Raw genomic sequence first — 22,239 nt, 5'->3', positions numbered from 1 at the left:
ACTCTACCGATACACATCCACACATCTAAAACTAAGCACAGCCCTGTGCAGTATTATTGAACTTCTTAATGATTTAAATTTTTTGGCTAGAAAGACTACATTGAAATGCTTTCTGAAATGCTACTTCATTTTACTTGTGACCACTACCACAAAATAATTGCACTTGTTTTCCCCCAGTCCACAGCTTTCTCAGTTTTAGTCTAAATTGCAACACAGCTCCACAGCTCAAAACCAGAATGTTAAAATGTATTCAAATGGTACAAAGTACAAGAGCCTCTGTAGGCTTCTGAAAACAGTACAGTTGCAGCAGTGGTTAGCAGTTACAGGAAGAGTCATATGACCAATAACAGAAGGCACTTTGGGAATGTGGGAATGTGCTGATAGGGGGCTGCATTAGATGCAGGGAAGATGAAATTTATTGATAGCACCATGAATGCAAGATTGTATACCCAAATACTGAATGAAATGATGACTCCGTCTCAAGAAAGTAGAGCAAGAAAACCCCTCCAGCAAAGTGCAGCTGAAAAGAATCTGTGAAGAATGGCAAAACATCTCTCTACAATTTTTGTTTAAAACTAATGTGAAATTTTGAGAAATAAAGGCAGATATACCAACTATTAAAATATGAGGAATGTCACTAATGAACGATGGTCTGATATTAGTTGCAGCTTCCTAAACTATAATGAAAGGTCCATATTTAAATATACATTTGTCTTCTTAAATAAATCAACCTTCTTCTTGGATCCTGGCTAGAAGAAAACCTGTATTAAATCGACAACATTTGTAATTACCTAACATTTTAGTTATACTGACCAGGGGCATCCTTACCTCTGTTGTAGCAGTGTATATAGCCTCACCCGACAGAAACACATGCACAGTCTCTATTGTCATATCCTCTGTCTCCAGGGAGACGAGCTCGCTGTCATGGTACACTTCCCACAAATGGATTTTTAACCCCGCGCCTCCTGGGGGATATTTGAGAAAAGGCTTTAACTGATTTAAAACGAATAATTATGAGCCCTACTTCCCTGCAAAGTCCATTTTTATTCATGGTTGCTTACACTCTGAAGCTGTATTCTTGGGGTGGCTGGGCCTCTCCCCTCCCTCCCTGCTGGTCCAAGAGAGGGAGCTGTGGTATGACTGTCCCTTCATTTGGAGCCTGAGGGGAGCTTGATGTCTGCCTCTCCATGCCCGGCTGTGATGCACCTCAATCGGCTGTGTAGCGATGCAGGAAGTAGAGCTTGGGTCACGGTGACCACACACAGAGCACCTGTTCATTGGTAGCTGCATCCAATATGGCATCAATACCTCCTCAAGTGGAAAAGCCAGCACTCTCTTTAATCCACCCTCCCCTCACCAAACTCCTTACTCTGTTATCGCTCTTACTTCTCCTTTCTTCCTGTTTTCACCTCTCTTTTTGTCCACCCACCAACCTTATTTCCACCCTTCTCCACCTTCATCCCATGCATATATATTTTTTCTTATCTGTGTATGTCTTTAATCAGGCACGGAAAGTTAGAATATATCATATTGTTGCAAATACTGCAATTGAATCCTAATGGTGCTCCTCTATTAATAATGTATCGGAGCTGATTTCATTTGCCTTTATAATTAGGCCAGGTAATGAATCTCAGCAGGGGAGACTGTGAAACCATTAAAAAAAATCACAAAGAGGTGGAAGGGGAAGGAAAGGAGGAGGGAAAGAGGTAGATATGCCACAATTTTGCCAGAAGATTTTTCCTGTTTGTAGATTTTGTGCTTTCCTAATTTCTCTTTGGGTGAACACTCTGCTGACTGACACTCTAATTAGATTAGGGCTGCATGGTCTTTGGGCATATTAGGAGAAATGCGTTGCATCTTAAACTAGCGGGTGGAGCATTCTGACAAATGAAGAGAAAAGGTGTTTCTGCATGAGTGGCAGTGCGTTTTGATAGAATTAGTGAGTGTGTGCTCCTGTGTGGGTAAGAAAAGCATAATGTGGTTGTTTTCGTTTGTCTGCAAGTACAAATGTATTTATATGTGTTTATTAAAGCCAGGTTCTATACCTGACCCAGCCCATCTGCTTGCCTTGCCAAACTGGTGACATCATAGAAATTCAATGACACGCCTGTTTCTCATAGCGGCTGCCATCGCAGCTGTTACCCTAGCAATTGGGAGTGCTCACTCACACACACATTCAAGTATTTTGCTGGTCGAACAGCAGAGTCTGGTTTGCAGACCATCCTGACTGCTGGACATTATGGATGTCAAAATGTTGATCGTAACAACTGTTGTGATGGTCGTTTGGGGTTTTAAATCTATCTGAATGAAATGGTGTGTGAAATAGACATTAAAGTTTTGGATTGCCACTGATTTCCCAAGGTCAGGTGCCCATCCCTCTGTGACACTGGACTGTGCTGGCAAGAGTCATCCCAAGGCAATTCATTTCAGTGCTGCTCTGCAGTTCTCTTAGGAATGAGGGAAAACCAGCAACTTCAGAGCCAGATATGAAAACTTTTTATTTTTTCCTGTAACGGATTGGCAGACAGAGAGCAAAGCACTATCATGCATCAGCATAGAACTTATTGCCATTTTTTATTTCAGAATCATTACTTGATACTAGAGCATTGATCCACTCACTAAATGTGTGCTTATATGTACAATGTTTATAAAGAAATTTTATTGTTGCTTTGTATTTTTAGTAACATTGAAGGACAATTCTGTGAGTTATATGATTACCTGGGTGTGTCCCAGTTGAAAATATTGTATACTACCAAATACCAGTGTTTGTGAGTTTTTAAGATATGTTTTAGCTACGTAGCCAGCTTTGCTCAACAGTCAAAATAAATATTTTATACAGAAATTAATAGACTACTGTCCAATATTTTTCACATAAAACAAAAAAATTATGAAAAAAATCTAGAATGCCAAGGTTGTTCATTTTGAAGTAAAAACTGACAAATATGTAATAAATCCAAGGCCTTACAGACCAATTACTAGAAAGCAGCCATGCTAAACAATATACTGGCCTTGCAAAATGTTAGTTTCCTCATTTACTGAAAAAATATTCACTACATGCAGACTAGTGAAATATTAGAATAAAGTTTTGTCAGGTGATATTAAGGCACTCTTAGCTGCTTAAGAATCACTTTTATTTTATTGGAGCATTCATTAATGATGCTGCATATCCATAGTAAGATTTACTGTGAATCCAGTTCACAGTAGCTAATATATGTTAAAACATGTTAGTGATGTGATTTTCAATCAGAGGTTTTGAGGTACTGATACCAGTGTCAGGTCTGATAATGGCCGTGTGTACTCATACTCGTATAAGTGTCATATACAGATGTTGGTTGAGCAAGTAGGCAGAAGTGGAACATTCTGTGGCTTGGAGGTGTTTAAAGATAAGTGACACTGACAAAAGTAAAGCTGACCGCAAGCTCTGCTCTGTTAAAGTCTTAAGATTGTGTTCCTGACAGTCATTTTAGTATTCCTTAAGATAATTTTAAAAGGGGTTTAATATTTATAACTAATGTCGGCAGCAACAAAAAGAGATCGACAGGAACTAGAACTTCACTAGAAGTGAAGTTCGCCTTGTTTTACAAAGTTACTACTGTAACCTCTATTTACCAGAGGTCAGAAAACAGGTGGAAGAAGAGTGATTAATCCACTATAAACATGCTGTTAAACTCATAATAGGTCTATTAGGTTTAGACCTTAAGTCAAGTTATTGTTTAGGATTTGATTATGATTTAGATACGTTTTTCCCAGTCATGAGCCAATACTGACCTTTTAAACATCCAGCAATTTAATTAATGTGGGATAATCTCACTCCAGCACAGTATATCGTAAAATGATACAAAGTTTACAAATTTGTAAAAAAAAATATCCGAAAACCAAATTGTGCTGCTAACTTTACAAACTGGTAAATTGTCCCTGAAAAATTTATCATTAGCAACATTATCATCAGTTAGTTGTTTAACCACTCGGCTCATATCATCATAGAGGCTGCTGCTGATGACCACCGTCGCTTAACTGAAAAAGGGTTGACACAAAGTGCAACACAATGGAACAGAGACACAAGATTGGATGAAAGAAAGGATGGAGTTTGTGGAGATTGGAGGAAGACATGTACTTTCCATCAGATTGTGATGTGGCAGCTGCTGTACGTTTGAAATGCATTAGTGCTAATAGCTCTGCCATTAGGGGAGAGATAGGCACTCTGTTGATGGGTTGCCATGATGAAACCAGGGGAGGGGGGTGACAAAGAGAGGCACAGAGAGAGAGAGTTGTAAGTGAGAAAGTGAGTGAGTGAGGGAAGAAGGTATAAGAGACAGAGAAAACGGGAAACAGAGATGGAGCCATCTTCCAGGCCATTTACTGCAATCATCACTCTCTAATCAATCAAGCCTTTCATCATAGGACAACACAGTCTCCTTTCTTTCTCCTTTTCTGTCTTTGCCTCTTTCTCTATTCATTTCCACTCAACCACCCACTCTCATACATAGCACAGTGGTATTTATGTGACCTCATTCTTGCTCTTGTTCATCATCTTAGAATATTCATAGAGTACACAGCCTATAATGTTCTGTAAATTCTCTTTATAAACTTTAATGGGGATTACAGTAGCTAATTCTAGCCTGTACTTGGGTTATATTTATAGCCTAAAGTGACAATAGGCACCTTCAGAGGTGCAACATGACCTTAACTGCTAGGGGCGAGAGTTGCAATGGTTTGTTCACTTGACCAAGTTCAGTTCCTTTCATAATGCCTCTTTTTGAGATAATTGGCCCTTCAGAGGAAATGAATGAGAGTCATTGTGGTGACTCTCAGCCCAGCTCCATTAGCCACAGAATACATTAGTCTTATGAGGGCTGCCTTGGATAGATTCAAATTCAGATTCTGGTAAAATAGACAGAAACGAAGGGACGCCTCACTTTGGCTTTGTTTCATCACTTTCTACTCTCAACATGCTAATTTTCTGTATTTCTCCTCTTTTTTGTTGCCAAACACCCATTTTCATCTAACCAGAGAGCAATGGACCATTTCTCGAAGCACGTGCATGTTTTAATATTTGTTAGGAAATGTTTTCCTACTGAATTGGGAGTATTTTTCTTGCTTCTTCTATCATTAGTTACATTGAACCAATAGAAGAAAATGGTTAGAGCAACATTTAGCATGCTAGGTGTTCAATCTGATACTTGTTTTCAGATTTTTTTTACACGCTCAGCATCATGTTTTGCTGGTTTTGCCTACATGGAATGACCTGATCTGCATATCTCCATCTCATTTTGAAAATTAGATACAGACCTTCTAAAACAACTTTAGAAAAAAAAGAATTCTGCCAACCATCTTGTGTCAGCACCATAAAAAACAACTCAAAAGGCTCTCCATCATGGAAGCCTGAGAGATTGAGATTGGAAAATAGCTGTGTGAGCCCTTTTTTTAAATGCACAGTGCTTATTTCAAACACTGATAGCAACATTGTATAATCACAAATAAACTGCATCTATTTTCATTGTGAGCATTTTTAAACTTCCTTACGGCTGTGCGGAGAAAGAGTGCTTGCAGCCTGCCGAGCACGTAATAGAACTCATAAACAGTGTTATCACTGAATCCTAAGCCATGGAACGGACTTCCATCTGCTCGCCACTGGAAGGAAAGAAATAAGTAGAGGCTATATAGAGAGAAATTCGTATACAGTTTACAATTTAGCAGTTTCCTCCTTATCAAACATATCTGATGGTGTGGGTAACTCAGTAGAAAGTGGGCCAAGCTTTACTTGTAGCCAACTCTGAGATGCACCTATAATAATTGCCAACAAACAGCCCCAAAAAGGAAGGCTGTTATTCATTAATATCATGTGAAACAAGCCATACGTGATCAATTGATCAATCATCCTCTCTCTTGGTGCCTCCTCCCACTTTCTATCCACCAATGCTCTGCTCACAGCTTTGATCAGGGTTTTGGTTGCTGTGGTGACCCAACTGTTTGGTAATTTTAGCTCCTTGATTGCAGACCGCTGTAATTTGTTTAAGTGGTGCTCTCCACTGTAGAAATGTCCTTTTCTCCTTTTTTTTTCTTCTCAGCTCTGACTGTCCTCTCTTGCTCCTCTTCTGTGGTTGTTTTTCCACATCTCACCCATAATGTTTCTCTGCCGTTTGAAGAGAGACCTCTTGAAATCTCATGCTGTTCTACAGTTGAGTAAGAGGGCATTGGCAAAGTCTAAGGTGACTCAGAATGGAAGAAGCTCTAAAGTAATGAGAAATGCTAAAATAAGAAGAACAGAGAGAAAGAGAAAAGTTCAGGTGTATCACTAAGCCTTCAGTCAGCAAGCGTTTGCTCATCAGTGATGTAGTGTGCTAGGAGGCAGGGAGGGTTAAGAGAGTGGCCCCCACGTCTAAATCCCTGTGATCGATCCCCCTGCCTCACAGGAGATGGAAATCAATAGTCGGTGAAATCCAGCGAGCCAAACTGCAGACGTTGATTTTCCCATTTCAACACATGGCCAACCCATGAAATGTTATTTTAAAAGTAAATCTGCTGCCTCTTGGCCCGTGTGGTCAGAACAGGGGCAAGAAAGTAGTGTAGAAGTAAAAATGGATTGATTGTGTTTTATTTAGAAGTCTTAGGCTTGATTCATTTATTGACAGAAAGCTCTCCTACAGTATTTTTTATTTTTTTGCCATATGGCTTTTAACATAGAGCTGGCAGTAGGGTGAGAACAGGACATTAGGGGAGACAGAGATAGGATATGACATTACAGTAGCAATATCTAGATTTCCAACTGGTTTCCAACAAGAATGTTGCAGTTCATGGTGTGTGCCTTAAATCCCTAGGCCATCAGTGACAACAATTTGGAATTTGGACCACTGGATGGGGGAAGAAGCAAATGGGCTATGGTGGTTCTGGTGGCATTGGCATTTTTTACTTTTGTCAAATATGTTGTAGACTAATGCCCTGTTAGTTAAATTTGTCATTTTTAAAAAGCACAATGTAAGAAAAATAATTTGTGGCTTTCCTTTTTGTTGATGCACAGGAAACTGATGTCTGAGGGGTGAGGATGCCATTTCATGACATGGTCATGGGCTGGTCAGGCTGTAGTTGAGGAGAGATGCGTGTCTGAGTTTTAGTGTTTGCTTGGTGCATCCTGTCCCTGGTGTCCTTGGTGCCTATCTGACCATACCTTAAAGCAGGCTTCTTTTTGTCATTTGAATGTTCCAATCATTGTGAGGGACAGCAAGGCATCTGATGGAAATGATTACGGGGTCGAAAATAACAGGTTTCCTTTGGCCAGTGCTGATTGTTGATTGGCCACTCACAGGCAGCCTATAAGGAGAGGGTGGTGACTTTTCAGGAGTCTATAGACTAGCAGTGGTAAAATGGCTGAAAAACATTGGTGCAATGAAAAGCTGCATTCAAGAAAAACTCAACCTGGAAACATTTTACTCAGATAAGTGAAGCGCAGTTGTCCTTGCAAGCTGCGTTGGGATTAGGCAGGGCAGTCCAGGCTGTGTACCAGAGTTTGCGATTGTTCACCCCCGCAACAAAAGCAGTAGAAATTTTAGATGTAGGTAATTGCATTTGCTTTATCAAATCCCTCTGGAAGCCAGTGATAGCGTCATTATTGGTGTGGCCTGTTTATCTTATTTGTCTTTATTTGGTGTTACAGCACCTCTTTCTTGCTTCTGCTCTGATGATCAGATTGGGGCCTTGTTTGGGAGGTGTTGGCATGTGTGTGTCATGTTGGATAGGTTTTATCTGGCACAGTGTCCATGCAGTGTGGTGATGCTATCAGCATTAAACCTGCTTCTCAATAGAGCCCTGTCAGCCAACAATGGAGACCAGCATTACCCAGAGTACAGCAGGACATAGCCTTCTCTCCTTATCGCAGAGTTGGAATATTCACAGGCTGATTTAACTTTTTATACTAAGGGAAAGTGTCAGACTCAGAAAGAGACGGCACAGCAGAGAAGGGGGCGAGAGGGAGCGGTGGAAAAGAAGAGAAAAACAGGAATCTGTGACCTGCAGGATGTTTACAAAGAGAGAATAGCAAAGAGCAAAAACTGCAGATTTATGGGTGAAATTGGGGACATAAAAATTAACCATGGAATATGTAACCTTAATATTTTTTTAAATTGGGGATTTTAAATTTTCAAAGCTCTTGGTTTGCTGACCATTTGAGAGAGTCTTTGAAGTATGTGTGCAGTTAGAGAAGGCATGGTGCTCTGTCTGAAGAGGAGAAACACTGATGAGCAGTGCATGGACAATGTCATTCACTTTGCTGAATTTGCACTGTGAATTTGCACTGTGTATTGGAGCTTTAATCTGGGGGCACATTTGTTTATTGGCATACAAATGAACATCTGCATGGAGCTATGCTTGGACGCCATGGTCTCAGCAGCTCCCTAATCGCTTAAAAGCCTGGAAATGCAGAGCATGCCAATGAGAGACCAAGGAGCTGTTGGAGAGGGGGAGGCAGCCGCGCCCAAGGCCTCAATCATGCACTCCTTTATCTGAGTTTCACTCTAGCTCAATAGCTTTCTTCGTCTCTCGCTTACTCTTTCTTCCAGGCCAACGGTTTAATTTCCAGTTTGCTGGTTGACTATCCTTTTGACATTAGAAAGCATTTTAGTAACCTTCAATGCTTAAGACAACAGCCATTTTTTCAGACCAGACACCTTAAATAATATGTCTGCATTTATTTGTAAAATGATTTGACAGCGCAGCAAACTGCTTTTTTCAGGATGGAGAATCTTTACAAAATAATAACAAAAACAACAACTATAAACTCAAGGGAAATGCATTGTTAAACAAAAATATATCCATCCATTATCTGTCAGTGCTTATTCTATTTGGGTCTTGGGGGGCTGGAGCCTATCCCAGCTGTCATCGGGCGAGAGGCGGTGTACACCCTGGACAGGTCGCCAGTCTATCTCATGGCCACAGAGAGACATACACAGACAGACAACCATTCGCACTTACATTCACACCTACGGACAATTTTAGATTCACCAATAAACCTGACATGGATGTTTCTGGACTGTGGGAGGAAACCAGTGTACACGGAGTAAACCCACGCAAGTACGGAGAGAACATGCAAACTCTACACAGAAAGGCCACATTTGGCTGAGGCGTGAAGGCGCAACCTTCTACCTGTGAGACGGCAGCGCTAACCACCCACAACTATACATCAATTAATCAAATACATTGTTAAATAAAATGATATGTGTAGAAAAATTTGTATATTAATAAAAATATGTTAATATATTTTTTGGAAATAAGCCCCATTTAATTGCGGGGAGTTTTTTCTCTTTTATAATGTTTTACTTTTCATTTTCATATTGTGCTACAATATAAATAGGGAGCCATTTTGGTTATTTTAACGTTTTCTTCTTGTATTAAAAAAAAACAAACTTTTTTAGTTTAGATTAATTCTTGTTTAAGTTTGTCATAGCCAGAGAAGTATGCATCTTCAGATGATGTTCTTCCTGTTTCTACAAGAAAACAGCTATCTAACTAACCTTTCCAAACTTGGATTACATTGACAACAAATGAACATTACATAGCAAGTTAAATAACAACAGTTATACAGCAACCAGTGCAAAGCACAGTAACAGCTTCAATGTGTGTTATTTAGAAAGTTTGCTACTTGTTAACCTTGAATTGTTAAGCTAGTGCTTAAACCTCTGTCAACATGCATGGATGTTGAAAAAACATCACCAAGAGAGCCACAAATCAAGCAAGCACAACCCAAAACACAAAAAAAGAAGACTGCTAAAATGTATTACTCACTCTTCCAACAGCAACACCCAGTTCAACATCTCTCTTGCATCCTTGCATCCTCCATCCCCTGTTTTGCCAGACCAAAATTTACTTATTATTATTTGTCCAGGTCCTTGCTCGGTGACTCTTTTTCTCAATCACTTTCTTTCATGCACAGCATGGCGAAAGTAAATTGTACAGACTGTTCAGACAACTGTTGCCTAGAGTCTGCAGCACTCAGTGTCTAATGGTCAAAAAGGTCCATTTTCATCTCATCAGACCTTAGACAAACTCTAGCTGAGATGTATTGTGACCTTTGTCTCTTCACCACTCCACCATAAAGCTTTGGCTACTGAAGAAACCAGGCAACAATTGCTGTCTGTTCAGTCTCTTCCATCTTAGCTTGGAACTCCTTCGGATGTTGCCTTGATGGCCTCTCTCACTAGTTTTTGCACAGTCACTTAGTCTTAGGACTCAGGAAAGACTGCTCTAGGCAGATTTATACCTGTGCCATATACTTTCTGCTCTTAAAGATGGATTTAACTGTACTCTAAGGAATATTTAGTACCTTAGTTTGCTCTTATAATAATCCCCTGAATTCCACTTTTCAATTGTCTATTCACAGAATTGCTTGAGTGTACTTTTGTCTTCATGGCACAGTGTTCACCAGGTTTCTGATTATTATTGTATTTATACTACAACCCCTTTGGAACATTCAGTGCACTCAGATGACGTCCATTTAGCTAATTGTGTAACTTTGGAAATTATAGTAATTTTCTGCGCTAGTGATGTTTTTGATGAGTTACTTCAAAGGAGGTCAATACATGTACCATCACCTGTTTTCTGTTTTCTATTTTTATTAGTACATTTTTGTCAAAAAAGGCAAATAAATTGGCCATGATCGCATGTTGTAAAAAATACATAAATAAAAAATGAAAACTTCCAAGTGGGGTGGATACTTTTTATAATAACTTTGCTGTGGAAAGGAGTGCACTAAGGTACATAAAAGCTTTAATATAATAAATAAATAATCACTTAACATAACAGGAATAGAAATCAAAATGTACAGCAATAAAATACATTTTATTAATCATCGTAAGAATAAACAAATGTACGTTTTGGTCTAACCATATTCAAGAGCATCATTTCTAAAACATGTTCAGTACAACCAAGAATAATTACTCCTGTATTTAGGTCGATGACAGTGATCATGGATACGAAAGGATAAAGCTTTAGGATATGTTTGGTAGTGGGAGTGGAGCAGCACTCCTGACTGTATACTTTCCAAGCTCATGGTTTACTGATAGAACCTGTACCTGAAGTTAACATTTTGAGCAAACACCCCTCTAAAATGGCCAGCCTTTGTGAAGGTTGGATTTATTACAGGACTGTTTATTGCATTAGTTTTAGCACCTATGTGTACTTAGAATAATAAACTGGCAGCTAAACATTATTAAACTGTCTGGACAGCAACACAAAAGTTTGGATCTTACAGTATAGGTTTTTCACTTTCATGTGAATAAGCAGTATCCCAGTACAGAATAACATTTTCCATTTTATGAATCCAAACTGCACCACCAAAGGACAAGGTTTCATATTTTATTTACGGGCAACCTCTGCAAATCAAGATCAAAGTGGCTAAAGGGCTTTTAGATCTCTGACAGTGTTCTACATGTCTATGATTAATTTACCTCTGTTTGAAAATCATATTTCATGAGCTAACCTTTTCACTCTCATCCTCATACAGTCCTGTGGGCCATATAAACTAAAGGAAATATGCTGAGCAAATTAGTTTCTGATCGTATTTTGTGATTTCATTCTATCACCTCTGCTTTTAGTACGAACACCCTTGTGTATACATTTCCTTCTATATTTCATCCTCCTGAAGTAACTGTATGTTGATCATTCCCTACTTATCATTAAAATTTTAATGCACCTGCATGTCATGTGCACTGAAGTCAAAATATGTGCTTGACCTGGGGGATTGCAATCCTCTCCTCATAGGAGAGGTCTTGCTAGGTAATATGTCTGAGTGTTTAATTTCAGTGTCTTGAGCTCATAGTGTTAGACATCCAAAGATTGGATATGGGGATGCTGTGGAAATAGAGAGATACCGGAAGAGATAGTTAGAAACAAGAAGAGAGATGAGATAAGGAAATGAGGGAGAATGTATGCTCCACAACAGCTTTGCTTCAAACTTTACGTAAGCAGTTGTTTTCTGCATCCAAATCACATAGTTTAGTTTCTTCTTCTTTTTTTAGTTGCATTTTTACTCTAATGAGTGAGTATGTGTGCACCTTATGGGCTTTCGTGTTTGGGTTAATGAAGAGCAGTAAATGAAATCCTTTATTGTGTTTGATATAATGTCAGCCTCCATTAGGGAAACCAGTGCAAAGAATGATTGCTAGACGTTTGGGTCCAGGAAACAGGTGCTCTGTATGTGTGTGTGTGTGTGTGTGTGTGTGTGTGTGTGTTTGTGTGTGTGTGTGTGTGTGTGTCCGTTAAAGACAGTGTGTGCACATTTCTGCCTGCTTGTGCACACACCCCAGGGCATGGCAGAGGCATAGAATGTGTTCCGTAATTATAAAATCATTAGCAGGTGTCCAGAGGAGATATGAATATGACTGTAATCTGTCCCCACCCATGATTGAGCGCTTGTCTCATTCTCAAATGTCAACCTGTCTCGGCCAACCCATTGAGAGAGCTCACAGTTTCAAATTCTAAAGATTCAGTCCCAGCAGCCCACTTAGTCATAACACATACCACTACAAATGAAAACCTTTGCTATGTACCAGGCATTTTTTAATCATGTATTGTAACACTGTGCTTTACCAATAAATCTTTGTCAAGGTTCGCCTCAAATATGATGAAAGTGGGGGCCTTAAAGGCTGTGACCTTTAGTTGTATGCAATTTTGAAGATAAAATGTGAATCTACAAGCAATAGATGACATTAAAATAACAAGCAGCATGTACCCATGACGTGAAAACACTTTGGCAGAACAACCTCATATTCAAACACACTGACAGCCGTACTGTACAGACAGACAAAAATAGGCAGGCATGTATCTGGCCAGACATAAAAACGAGCAGACGTTGTAGCCTTGGCAAAGAGACAAAGTCACATTGTAATCTAGAGCAGAGGGGAGGTTTCTATAGCAACAGTAGGCATCTAACCTACGGGCCGCTGCTTTTGCTAGAATTTGAAATTGGCGAGAGAAGGCTGGTATTGAGGATAGAGAGAGTGGGAAAGATGAAGATAAGACAAGGCAGGGATGAAGAGGAGGAGGAGGAGAGATAGGGCAAAGGGAGGAGAGAGGAAGCAGATCTAGATAAGGGTAAGGAGAGGAGTCTAGGAGATGAGCAGAGGAAGATTGATGTAAGGGAGGGGCTGGAGATCACCACCTGACCTCAGTGTTTGTCTCCTGTTTGGAATTTGTTGGTCCACTCAGCGTGATAGATTTAATTTACTGATAGCACTTTGTGTCAGTGGGAATTTTTCAGACCTGTGTGTATCTGTGTGTGAGCGTGTACGCACGGATTTGTCCACACATCGTCTATATGGTCACAAGAAAAATAATCCATTTGGAATTGTGCTTTTACATCTTAATTTGTTAAAATGAGGGATAAATGAAACCTATTTATAACAAAGACGCATGGGTGTTCTCCCTATCCATATTAAAATCCCCAAACTTTGACTAAATCTTGGAAAAGAGAAGCCTTAGGCAAATTAAATCAACAAAAGCTAATTGGAGTCAGGAGTTAGCAAACCTGGAGTCCAATCAATTAAGCAAGATCGGAAGTGTGGGTTAGAGCCCCTAAGTCTTCGAAAAACATGCAAACTATTTGCTATTCTGAAGAAGTATCTGCTGATTACTATGACATGTCTCACAAAAAGGTCTCAGAAGATTTAAGATCAAGAATGTTTGATTTGCACAGATGTGAAAATGTTTACAAACCATTATCACAGCAAAGTTATTGAGTGCTGTGCCTAGTCTCATTAGAGGTGGGCGGCCAGCTAAGACTCCAAAGGCACAACGCAGATTGCTCAATGAGGCCACAGTAGCAGCTTAAGGCTTAAAGAAATCATTGAGGCATGTTAATGACTCTGTTCATTATTATACTATAAGCAAATGATGGTGTCCATGACAAGACACTACAGGGAAGGCTTTTAAAATCATCACAATGTACCTGAGAAAATGTAGCTACTGGGAAAATGTTTTGTGGACTGTGGAAACTGAAGGCACAGTATGCTTATGCTAACAGGAAAACATCAGTATGGTTTTGGGATCATTATGACTTGCTGCTTTGCTCCCCCTCACAGTGTGCAACATTTTTTTTTGAAATTTAATAGAAATATGCTCCAACACCTTTTCCTACCTTTTTGTAGAGCGATGCAGTGAAAGACTCCCATGACACTTACTGAAAACCAATGGCAGCAGAGCTAAGATTTGCTTCTTAAAGTATTTTTAAGTGAGGCTTCTGACCAATCAGAGAAGAACAATGATTTTTGCTTGATTACTAAGTTTATTTGCATTCTTAGTTATTGTAATTTGGAATCTACAACTACCTGAGGGGCTGTGAAGAGTGTAGTGAAGTGTAATGACTGAAGCAAATCTGTATTAGAACAGGGAGAAGGAGGACTGGGCAGAGCAGAGAGGACTTATTTTGAGTCTCACGTTAGCACAAACTTAAGTCGAGAACTGTAGCTTTAAATTCAAGGGTTTCCTTTTTTACCACCAGCACTTTGGATGTTTGCGTAGTGTGTTCAATAAGGACTTGAAATATTATTCAGAAATTATTATTTTAAGTTATTATTGTAAATTAAGCACATCATGTTTGTCCGGACTTGTGACTTTGATTGCTCTGATTACATGTAATGACCAATTAATGCATAAAACAAATTTCAATTTTTTTTCTTGCCACTGTATATATAAGTGCATTTAAATTATACAGTTAATGAGTACTGGAAGGATTAGATTATATATCATACATCTGTAAGTGTGCATTGGGAGGCTGCACATTGCCTAGAGAGAGATGAGTTTGGGGTAATTGCTGGCCTGGTGTTGTATCAGATGTGTGTTTAACCCAGACCTGAGCCCATAGAGACCTTTGACCAACCACAGCAGATGGCAAGGCTACCCTGGGGGCTGGGCCCTGGACTCGTCCACATGAAATCGCCTCTTCTGTGCACGTCTGCTCAGTGCATCAGAGTGTGTGGTTGAAGGTTTTGCATTTATAAATAGAATCAGAGTAACTACAGTGCATTAAGAGGTTTTATTTTCATCATATTGCTAAAGGCACCAAATTTATACAGATGCATTCAAGTAAAAATTGTGGCAGTAGAGGTGAAGTGACTACAAAAAGATTAGTTAGTATGGATCAGTAATACTAAGGTGTCATGAATTGCCATCTTCATTCGCGTAAATATGCTGCTGCTCTAAATCAGCACAATTTAAAATTAAAAATTGGATTACAAAATATTGTAATATTGTTGGACTCAGTCATTATTAGCATATTATTCAACAGCTATAAATACTTTTGTTAGCACCTATTGGGGCAGGCTGGTTCAAAAACATATGGAATGATAACATAGTATAGGAACAGTGTCCTTACCTTTGTAAAAAAGCATTAAAATGTGTTACATTCAGTTTCTAAAAATGTTATATTATATTATATATGCTTCTTACAAATCCTCAGTAGGGGGATGTGGCATGGTGCAGGTTCAGGAGGAGTGATATCTACAGCAAGGTAAACACAGGTTTAGCTTGCTGTCCAGTCATCCAGCTGTGCAAACAAACATGATACCAGTGACATTGCAGTACAGATGTGTGACAAAAAAAGCAAAAGGCAGCAGAATATACCTTGGTCTTGGGCAACTCTCCAACAGGCAGACTTCAGTCTAATCTCCTATGGAAAGACAAGTACCATTCCTCTAAAATATGATGTCTTTTTTTGGTGTCCGATGGGAGTTGGTGCTACAAGGAACACTCTAACACGTTTCCAACATTTCCTATTCTGTGGATGTTGAATTGGGATTCAGATTTATTAACTGAAAAAGCTATAGCATACATGTGTGATTGAAATAATTTTTATGCAGTTCAAACAACTCAGTTATATTTTTCCACTCCTTTATTCAGACTTATATTCTATGTATCACTTGTCTGCAATAAAGAGAATAATGAAGGTTATTGACAAAATAGGGGTGCAGTGAGAATGCGCAAGCAATGGAGTTGCAGTTTTGGACCCCTATATGAAGTAACGTGGTATATTTTCATTGGGTGTTATTTGTTAAAGCAAACCTGGTCGGCAGTGTCCCTTAGGTGCAAGATGCATACATTTATTTATAGGACACAGTTTTGAATAATGACTTGAAATGCTGCAGTAGTAAGAGTGAACTCACTAGACTGGTCCATCACTTAGTCAGAGTTCACTCTTACTAAGTGAGGGACCAGTCTAAGCAGGAATGGGTTCGTGATTAATTCTGCTGGCAGACACAACAACAGTGTTGCTCTGCCACAGTCTCTCTTCCCCTCTGTCTCTTCTCTCTCTGCAGAGGCACAGGCTATTTTTAGCCCTGGTAGCTCTTTGCCCACTGTACCCACCACCACCCATCTCTTTCCTCTCAATTCATCCCATCATATCACCACAAGTTCAACCTCCATCCCTAACCCTCCAACTTAACCCAGTGCACTTCGATCCACGAACTATCCACTGTGATCCCTTCACTGAGCTCCTTTCCATTCATCCTCACTCCTGATCTTTCACAGAGCTGTGGAGGCACAGGGAGTACTGGTAAGTTGAGGAGACATGTCAGGGGAGCAGATTGCACTCCTTTGCTATCTTGTCCACTTTCATTTCCCAGAGACACAAACTGCATCCAGGCTGGTCCACCCCATGTTTGGTGTCAGTGTGAGTTTTAATCATACTGTGTTTCTTTTGTGAGGTGTTAGGGACTGACCTGAAGACTGACTCAATGATTAGTACTGGAGGCCAGCCAAAACCCCGGCCATGGTATGTAGAGAGGCTGTCTTGCCAAAGGGAACTGTGAAAAAGATGGGGACCGACAGAGAAACAAAATACTTGTGCATATAGGGGTGTGTGTTCGTGTGTGTGTTTCTGTACAAGGTAAACAAATGTAAAAAGCTTGTGGGTGAGACACCAGGAGGATGATGAAAACTAAGAAGAGCAAAACAAGAGACAAACAGATTTTGAGAAGAATAACATAGGCAGACTTTAATATGTGAAAAACCCAGTGTATCTGTACAGAAGACTCTCTTTCACTGTCAGCTGCTCTCCCGCATTAGACCATGACCACAGCACTTCAGTTAAGGAAGAGTCAGTCACAGTGGTGCCCTTGAGAGTGCATCCTCATCCAGTCTTCCTCATAATGAGGCAGGCCTCGTGGATGCTACTCACACCATGCAGCCCCTGCCCGCCCTCTTGCCTGCCTCTATGGGAGATAAGTAACAGCCGCCAGTTCAGAGGAGGAGAGGATGTCAGGGAGGGTAACAGCTTCAGTATTGGGTGTTTGCTCAGACTATAGACTGGGAGCTTTGTGGTGAGGGGATGAATATGGGGATTCAGTGGGTGACTGAAAACGTCAGTTGGTAATTAGAGCAAAATAGGGTAACACAGTGCCATAAACGTTACATTCCTTTTTCTTTTTCTCTTTTTTTTACTTCTTATGAGATCTGTTTGCCTAGACAGCAAACAGCCAGCTGAGTTTGATGACACTCTCAAAGAGAGTGGTATTTTGAGTTTATTCTTTTCTCACTGCAAACCACTTTACTCCCATCTGAGCTCATACTACAGCACCACACAAACTGACATTTTCAAACAGTTTTCCACAACACATGAAAATGTTCCTACGGTGTTGCAAACACACGTTCGAACATGTGCCACATACATTGCATCTTAACAATAGCATTGCCAAGATGCATTACATTCTTCAGTATATCTGCACTTATTCGCTTGCCTTCTCATGACTTTCATTCCACATCACACTACTCCTCCTGTGTTCTGTGATGCTGATTATATTCTCATGCTGAATAGTGTGACTGAATATAACCATTACTCTCTCTAGCTTACCACCGCGAGGAGACCGGGGTGATCTAGACGCTGCTATATCTTGTTTCATTACCTGTTCTTTTACTTTTCTTTTCTGTACAGGAGAATGCCATTTCATACTACGATTCCAAAGCGGATTCAGACTATGTGAGTACAGTACAGACTGCTTCCCACTCCCTCCGTCTGCCTGTCGTAAACCCTGAATCCTACCCACTCCACTTAATACCCCTGCCACCCTTTCCTGCAACCCTGACCTCCACATATCCCGTTACGGACTCCTCAATTTAGATGCCCCTTCCTCCTCCAGTCACAGGTCCCTTGACTGTCTGTGTATGTTAGTAAGGTGACACTGCTTTATGGTGAGTTGGTGTGACAGAGCAGGGGCAGGCCGACATGCATGTGACAGTGACTTCAGCTGTCCTCCCTCAGCCTAATTTCCACCGTTTTCTTCTTCCCACGCAGACCTTAAATGTGTTAACTGCAGATCTGAACTACGGGTTTGTCATAGACCTCTGTGCCCATCAAGACACCTCACGTAATACACGACAAACATTTTCATACACAAGGACAGCATTCATATTGTGCCGTTCATATAGAAGAATGTGAATGACTATCAAAGAAATGACTGAATAAAGTAGCTTCCTTCAGAAAAGCTGTGCAAGTTACAGATTTCAGCATAGCACCGCACTGACTGCAACCTGCACTTCCCTCCCAGGATAGGTCACACTTAAAGCCCCTGTCCACTGTTTGACTAAGGTTGAAGGAGGAATGCAAGAATCCCCCTTAGATCACCAAAGCACAAATGGGAAGAGATTGAGAAAAAAGTAGAAAGGCAATAAATCGTGGTGTGGTTTTCTCTTTTTGCACACCGCTCCTGTGATTAATGACACAGCGCTTTAGGGCCTGTCAGCACATCTAATTGGTGAACATCGGTCATCATTAACTTGGCACACTGAGGCCAAGCCAGTGACACACCCATGACCCCCACTTCACAAACCCCACAAGCCCCCAAAGACAGCAGCAGAGGTCATTCCTCATCCCTGCATTCCAGAAGAAGCTCTCTAATACTCTCGTATCTGAGTGTTGATTTCCCCCATGATGACCCAGGCAAATGACACCCTGTACTTTTAGGGAAATATCTTAAGGATTTTTTAAGACAGGTAAGTGACTGTTAGGCACTCTTATCTAGCCCTTGTCTCCTCTGTTCCCTTTCCTATTCTCTACACCCTATTATTCTCTCCTCTTGTCGCTGTACCCTCAATGTACTTGTGCATTATGATTATTTAAAAGCCCTAACTAGCCAATGTGCTAGGCAATGTCTAATATTTATTCCAGTTTGTTTTTGCTTTTTCAAAAATTACTTGGTCTGCTACATCCACTTTTGCTCCAGAACTTTTAGATCTCTGATAGTAATACAGCATGGTATAGTAGAAGAATATCGAGAGGTAGTATTACCTGTATAGATATATAAAATTTATTATTTTCATATTTTTTTCTGGCCTATTACTATATATATATATATATATATATATATATATATATATATATATATATATATATATATATATATATATGTATATATATATATATATATGTATGTATATATATATATATATATATATATATGTATATATATATATATATATGTATATGTATATATATATATATATATGTTACAACGCTTATTTCCCAATTGTTTGATTTGTTTCTAAAGGCATTCTTTTTTGTTAAAAAAACTGTTTTCTTTTTCCTTTCAAGCAATCTGTAAAGTAAACACTCACAAACAGTGACTGGTTGGGTCATAAGTGACAGGTCTTAGGTTGGCTCTCATTGGCTAAAGGCAGGAATGAAAGAATCTTTAAAATGTCATCTCTGGCCTCTTCACCCTTTAATTAAACCTTGAGTGCTGAGAGATAAAATTAACAAATTGGGTAATGAATCGAGCAAAACAGGTGGTGAATGGTTGAAGAAAATGAACTAATCAGTCTTTCCTGCATGGATTTATTCAGCTCCTAATTAGAAGCTGCCTTCGTTAATTATGATTGGGCTCTACTAGAAAAAAAATAATAAAATTTCTCTGGCAGAGTGAGTGATAAACAAACACCTCAACCTCACGGTTAGTGCTCTTGAAAAGTCAGCATCACCTACTAATCAGGTTTACTACTGTATATGTACTGTACTATTTTGTAAAGACCATTTCCAATAAAACTAAGATATCAGTTAAACACATTCTTGCCTCTCACTCATCTGAATGGGCTCTCTGATGAACTCTCATGAAAACTTTGTGGGACGATGAAGTGTTTCTAGCTTGTGACATAAAATCAAATATAGAAATGTAAAATAGCAGCTACATTTGCTCAGCTATGTAAGTCTCACATATTTTTTTAGCAACTGTAGACTATACTACATTTTATTTTTACCACCCAAGTTATTTTAAAGGTTTTCAGTAGACACATTTCTTCCAAAAATTAGTAACTACAGTATATGCATTAAATACTCAATTTATCTAAATCAATATTTATATTGATAAATTATATTTATCCTGCCATATTTCATTCTGGGCATGTTCTACAGTGTTATGTAGAAATAAAAGACTTCTGATGAACGAGTCTCTGACACTGAATTGTTTATGTTGACTTTCAATGGGACTTCAACATAACTATCCCGCAGCTTGTCCCACCAACAGCTTGTAATTGCATTTTAATAGTCAATTAGCCTTGGCCCATCAGTCAATTTCTGCCGTGGACATGGGGTTTTGATTTAATTTCTCCAAAAAAACAAACAGTTTATATCATGTCAGATCCAATTAACCCATGCTGCTTTATTAAAACACAATCTGCGTAATGCAGTCACACATTTGCTGCACTCAGAAGATTTATTTTGAAGTAATGTTTTCTATTCAGCAGTCAGAAAGCATGAGAAATGATCAGAGATGTGAGTTTTGTTTTAAAAATATTCAATAAATGAAGGCTAATGAAGTATGACTAATAAAGGAAGAAGGATAGATGCATGATGTCACACTGTGCTGAGGGCTACTTTGGTATGGCAATGTATCAAAGAGCTGGGTACATAAGCAGACAATAATTAAATAGTGTTAACAAAGACTTATCTGTGACTAAGACATCTACATTTATTTTTTTGTGTTGTCATGTTAATGTGACTTGCTCATTTTAGATATGTGCTGTTTTCTAAAAATGTATTGAAAAGATAAGTATGCATACTACTAATCAGATGAAGAGTGAGCTAATAATCTCAGCCAGAAAGTAAGGTTGCATCTTGCTGCCATTTTTTTCTGCACCCCACAATCACTTCTTCTTGTGGGAACAGGCACAGATTGTTCTCCATTGATAACATATCAAGATAAAAAGCTTAAATGTCAGTTTTTTATCTTTTGCCTTTGTTTAATATCTGACAGTTTCCTAATGCAGTGCTTGTGTGTGTCAGGCTTTTGCATCACGTAGTACTGAGAAAGTGAAGACGCAAAAGATATTAATATATAATAGTATGCAGCATCAGCACAGTTTCATTTTGTTTGTTTAAACAAGGTCTGTTTAGAAATATGCTACCAGTTGAATAGGTGGTGAGTCTAAACAGTGGTTTTACAGTAGTTATTGTTGGGGTTAATTTGTATGACAACTAGTGTCTGTGATAGTCATCTTCATCACTAATGATTCTCTCTGTTTGGTGTCTGCTCTGATATCTGCTGCTGTTCTCTGATTTAGTACCTAAATCTAAAGCCAAATAAAAGGCAGAGTATTTGCTATTTTTGTGCTTAAGGCTCTCCAAATGGTATGTGACTTTTTGGTTGAGTCAGAAAAAGAGACAAAATAGTGTACCAGGGCCACAGATGGGTGTTGAAAAGCCACAATATGGGAGCTGACAGAATGTAGCACTATATTTGCATGTTTCCCCCATTTTTCTATCCACTTCTATTCTTATTTGTATGCTCACACATTTTGTGTGTGTGTGTGTGTGTGTGTGTGTGTGTGTGTGTGTGTGTTTGCAGACGGAGGATGGAGAAGAGGAAAACCCACTGGAGAGCTCTTCCTCTTTGGAGCTGGAGTTTGTGGACGATCCCAATTTTAAAAACAAGGTCAACTACTCTTTCAGTGCCGTCCAGATTCCTACAGACATATACAAAGGGTGTAAGTATACAAGACTATATTTTCCTTTATTTATGTTCTGGAGATTGACCTATTGAGTAGAACTCTCTTAATTGAGAAAATGCACTAAATTACCTATTATTAAAGTAAAAGAATTACATACCTAAAATAGCGCGGAATTTCGTGAGACTTTTACTGTACATACTCTGATATGTTGCCTAAAATGAAATTAAATATTTTTTGCTGAAAAGGTTTTTCACACAAACAAATACAGAACTACATTGGAAATGGTTTTTAAATGCATGAAACAAGAATATCAGTTAT

At 39.2% G+C, this 22,239-nt stretch overlaps 1 protein-coding gene across 4 annotated transcripts in view; it reads left to right on the top strand.

The window, feature by feature from the left end:
- Positions 1–22,239, top strand: part of cacna2d2a (calcium channel, voltage-dependent, alpha 2/delta subunit 2a) — a 136,506-nt gene that overhangs the window by 68,392 nt on the left and 45,875 nt on the right. For 3 of the 4 annotated variants that reach the window (XM_067506095.1, XM_067506094.1, XM_067506097.1), the window contains 2 exons: positions 17,915–17,959; positions 21,819–21,957. In XM_067506095.1, the coding sequence (XP_067362196.1) occupies positions 17,915–17,959; positions 21,819–21,957 (184 nt within the window). The remainder of the gene's footprint in view (positions 1–17,914; positions 17,960–21,818; positions 21,958–22,239) is intronic. The other variant, XM_067506098.1, reaches the window with a different exon arrangement.

The sequence above is a fragment of the Channa argus genome, chromosome 5, assembly GCF_033026475.1.
Source record: "Channa argus isolate prfri chromosome 5, Channa argus male v1.0, whole genome shotgun sequence".
NCBI lineage: Eukaryota > Metazoa > Chordata > Actinopteri > Anabantiformes > Channidae > Channa > Channa argus.
Note: the sequence above shows the minus strand (reverse complement) of the source record. Positions and strands in the feature narration are given on the sequence as shown.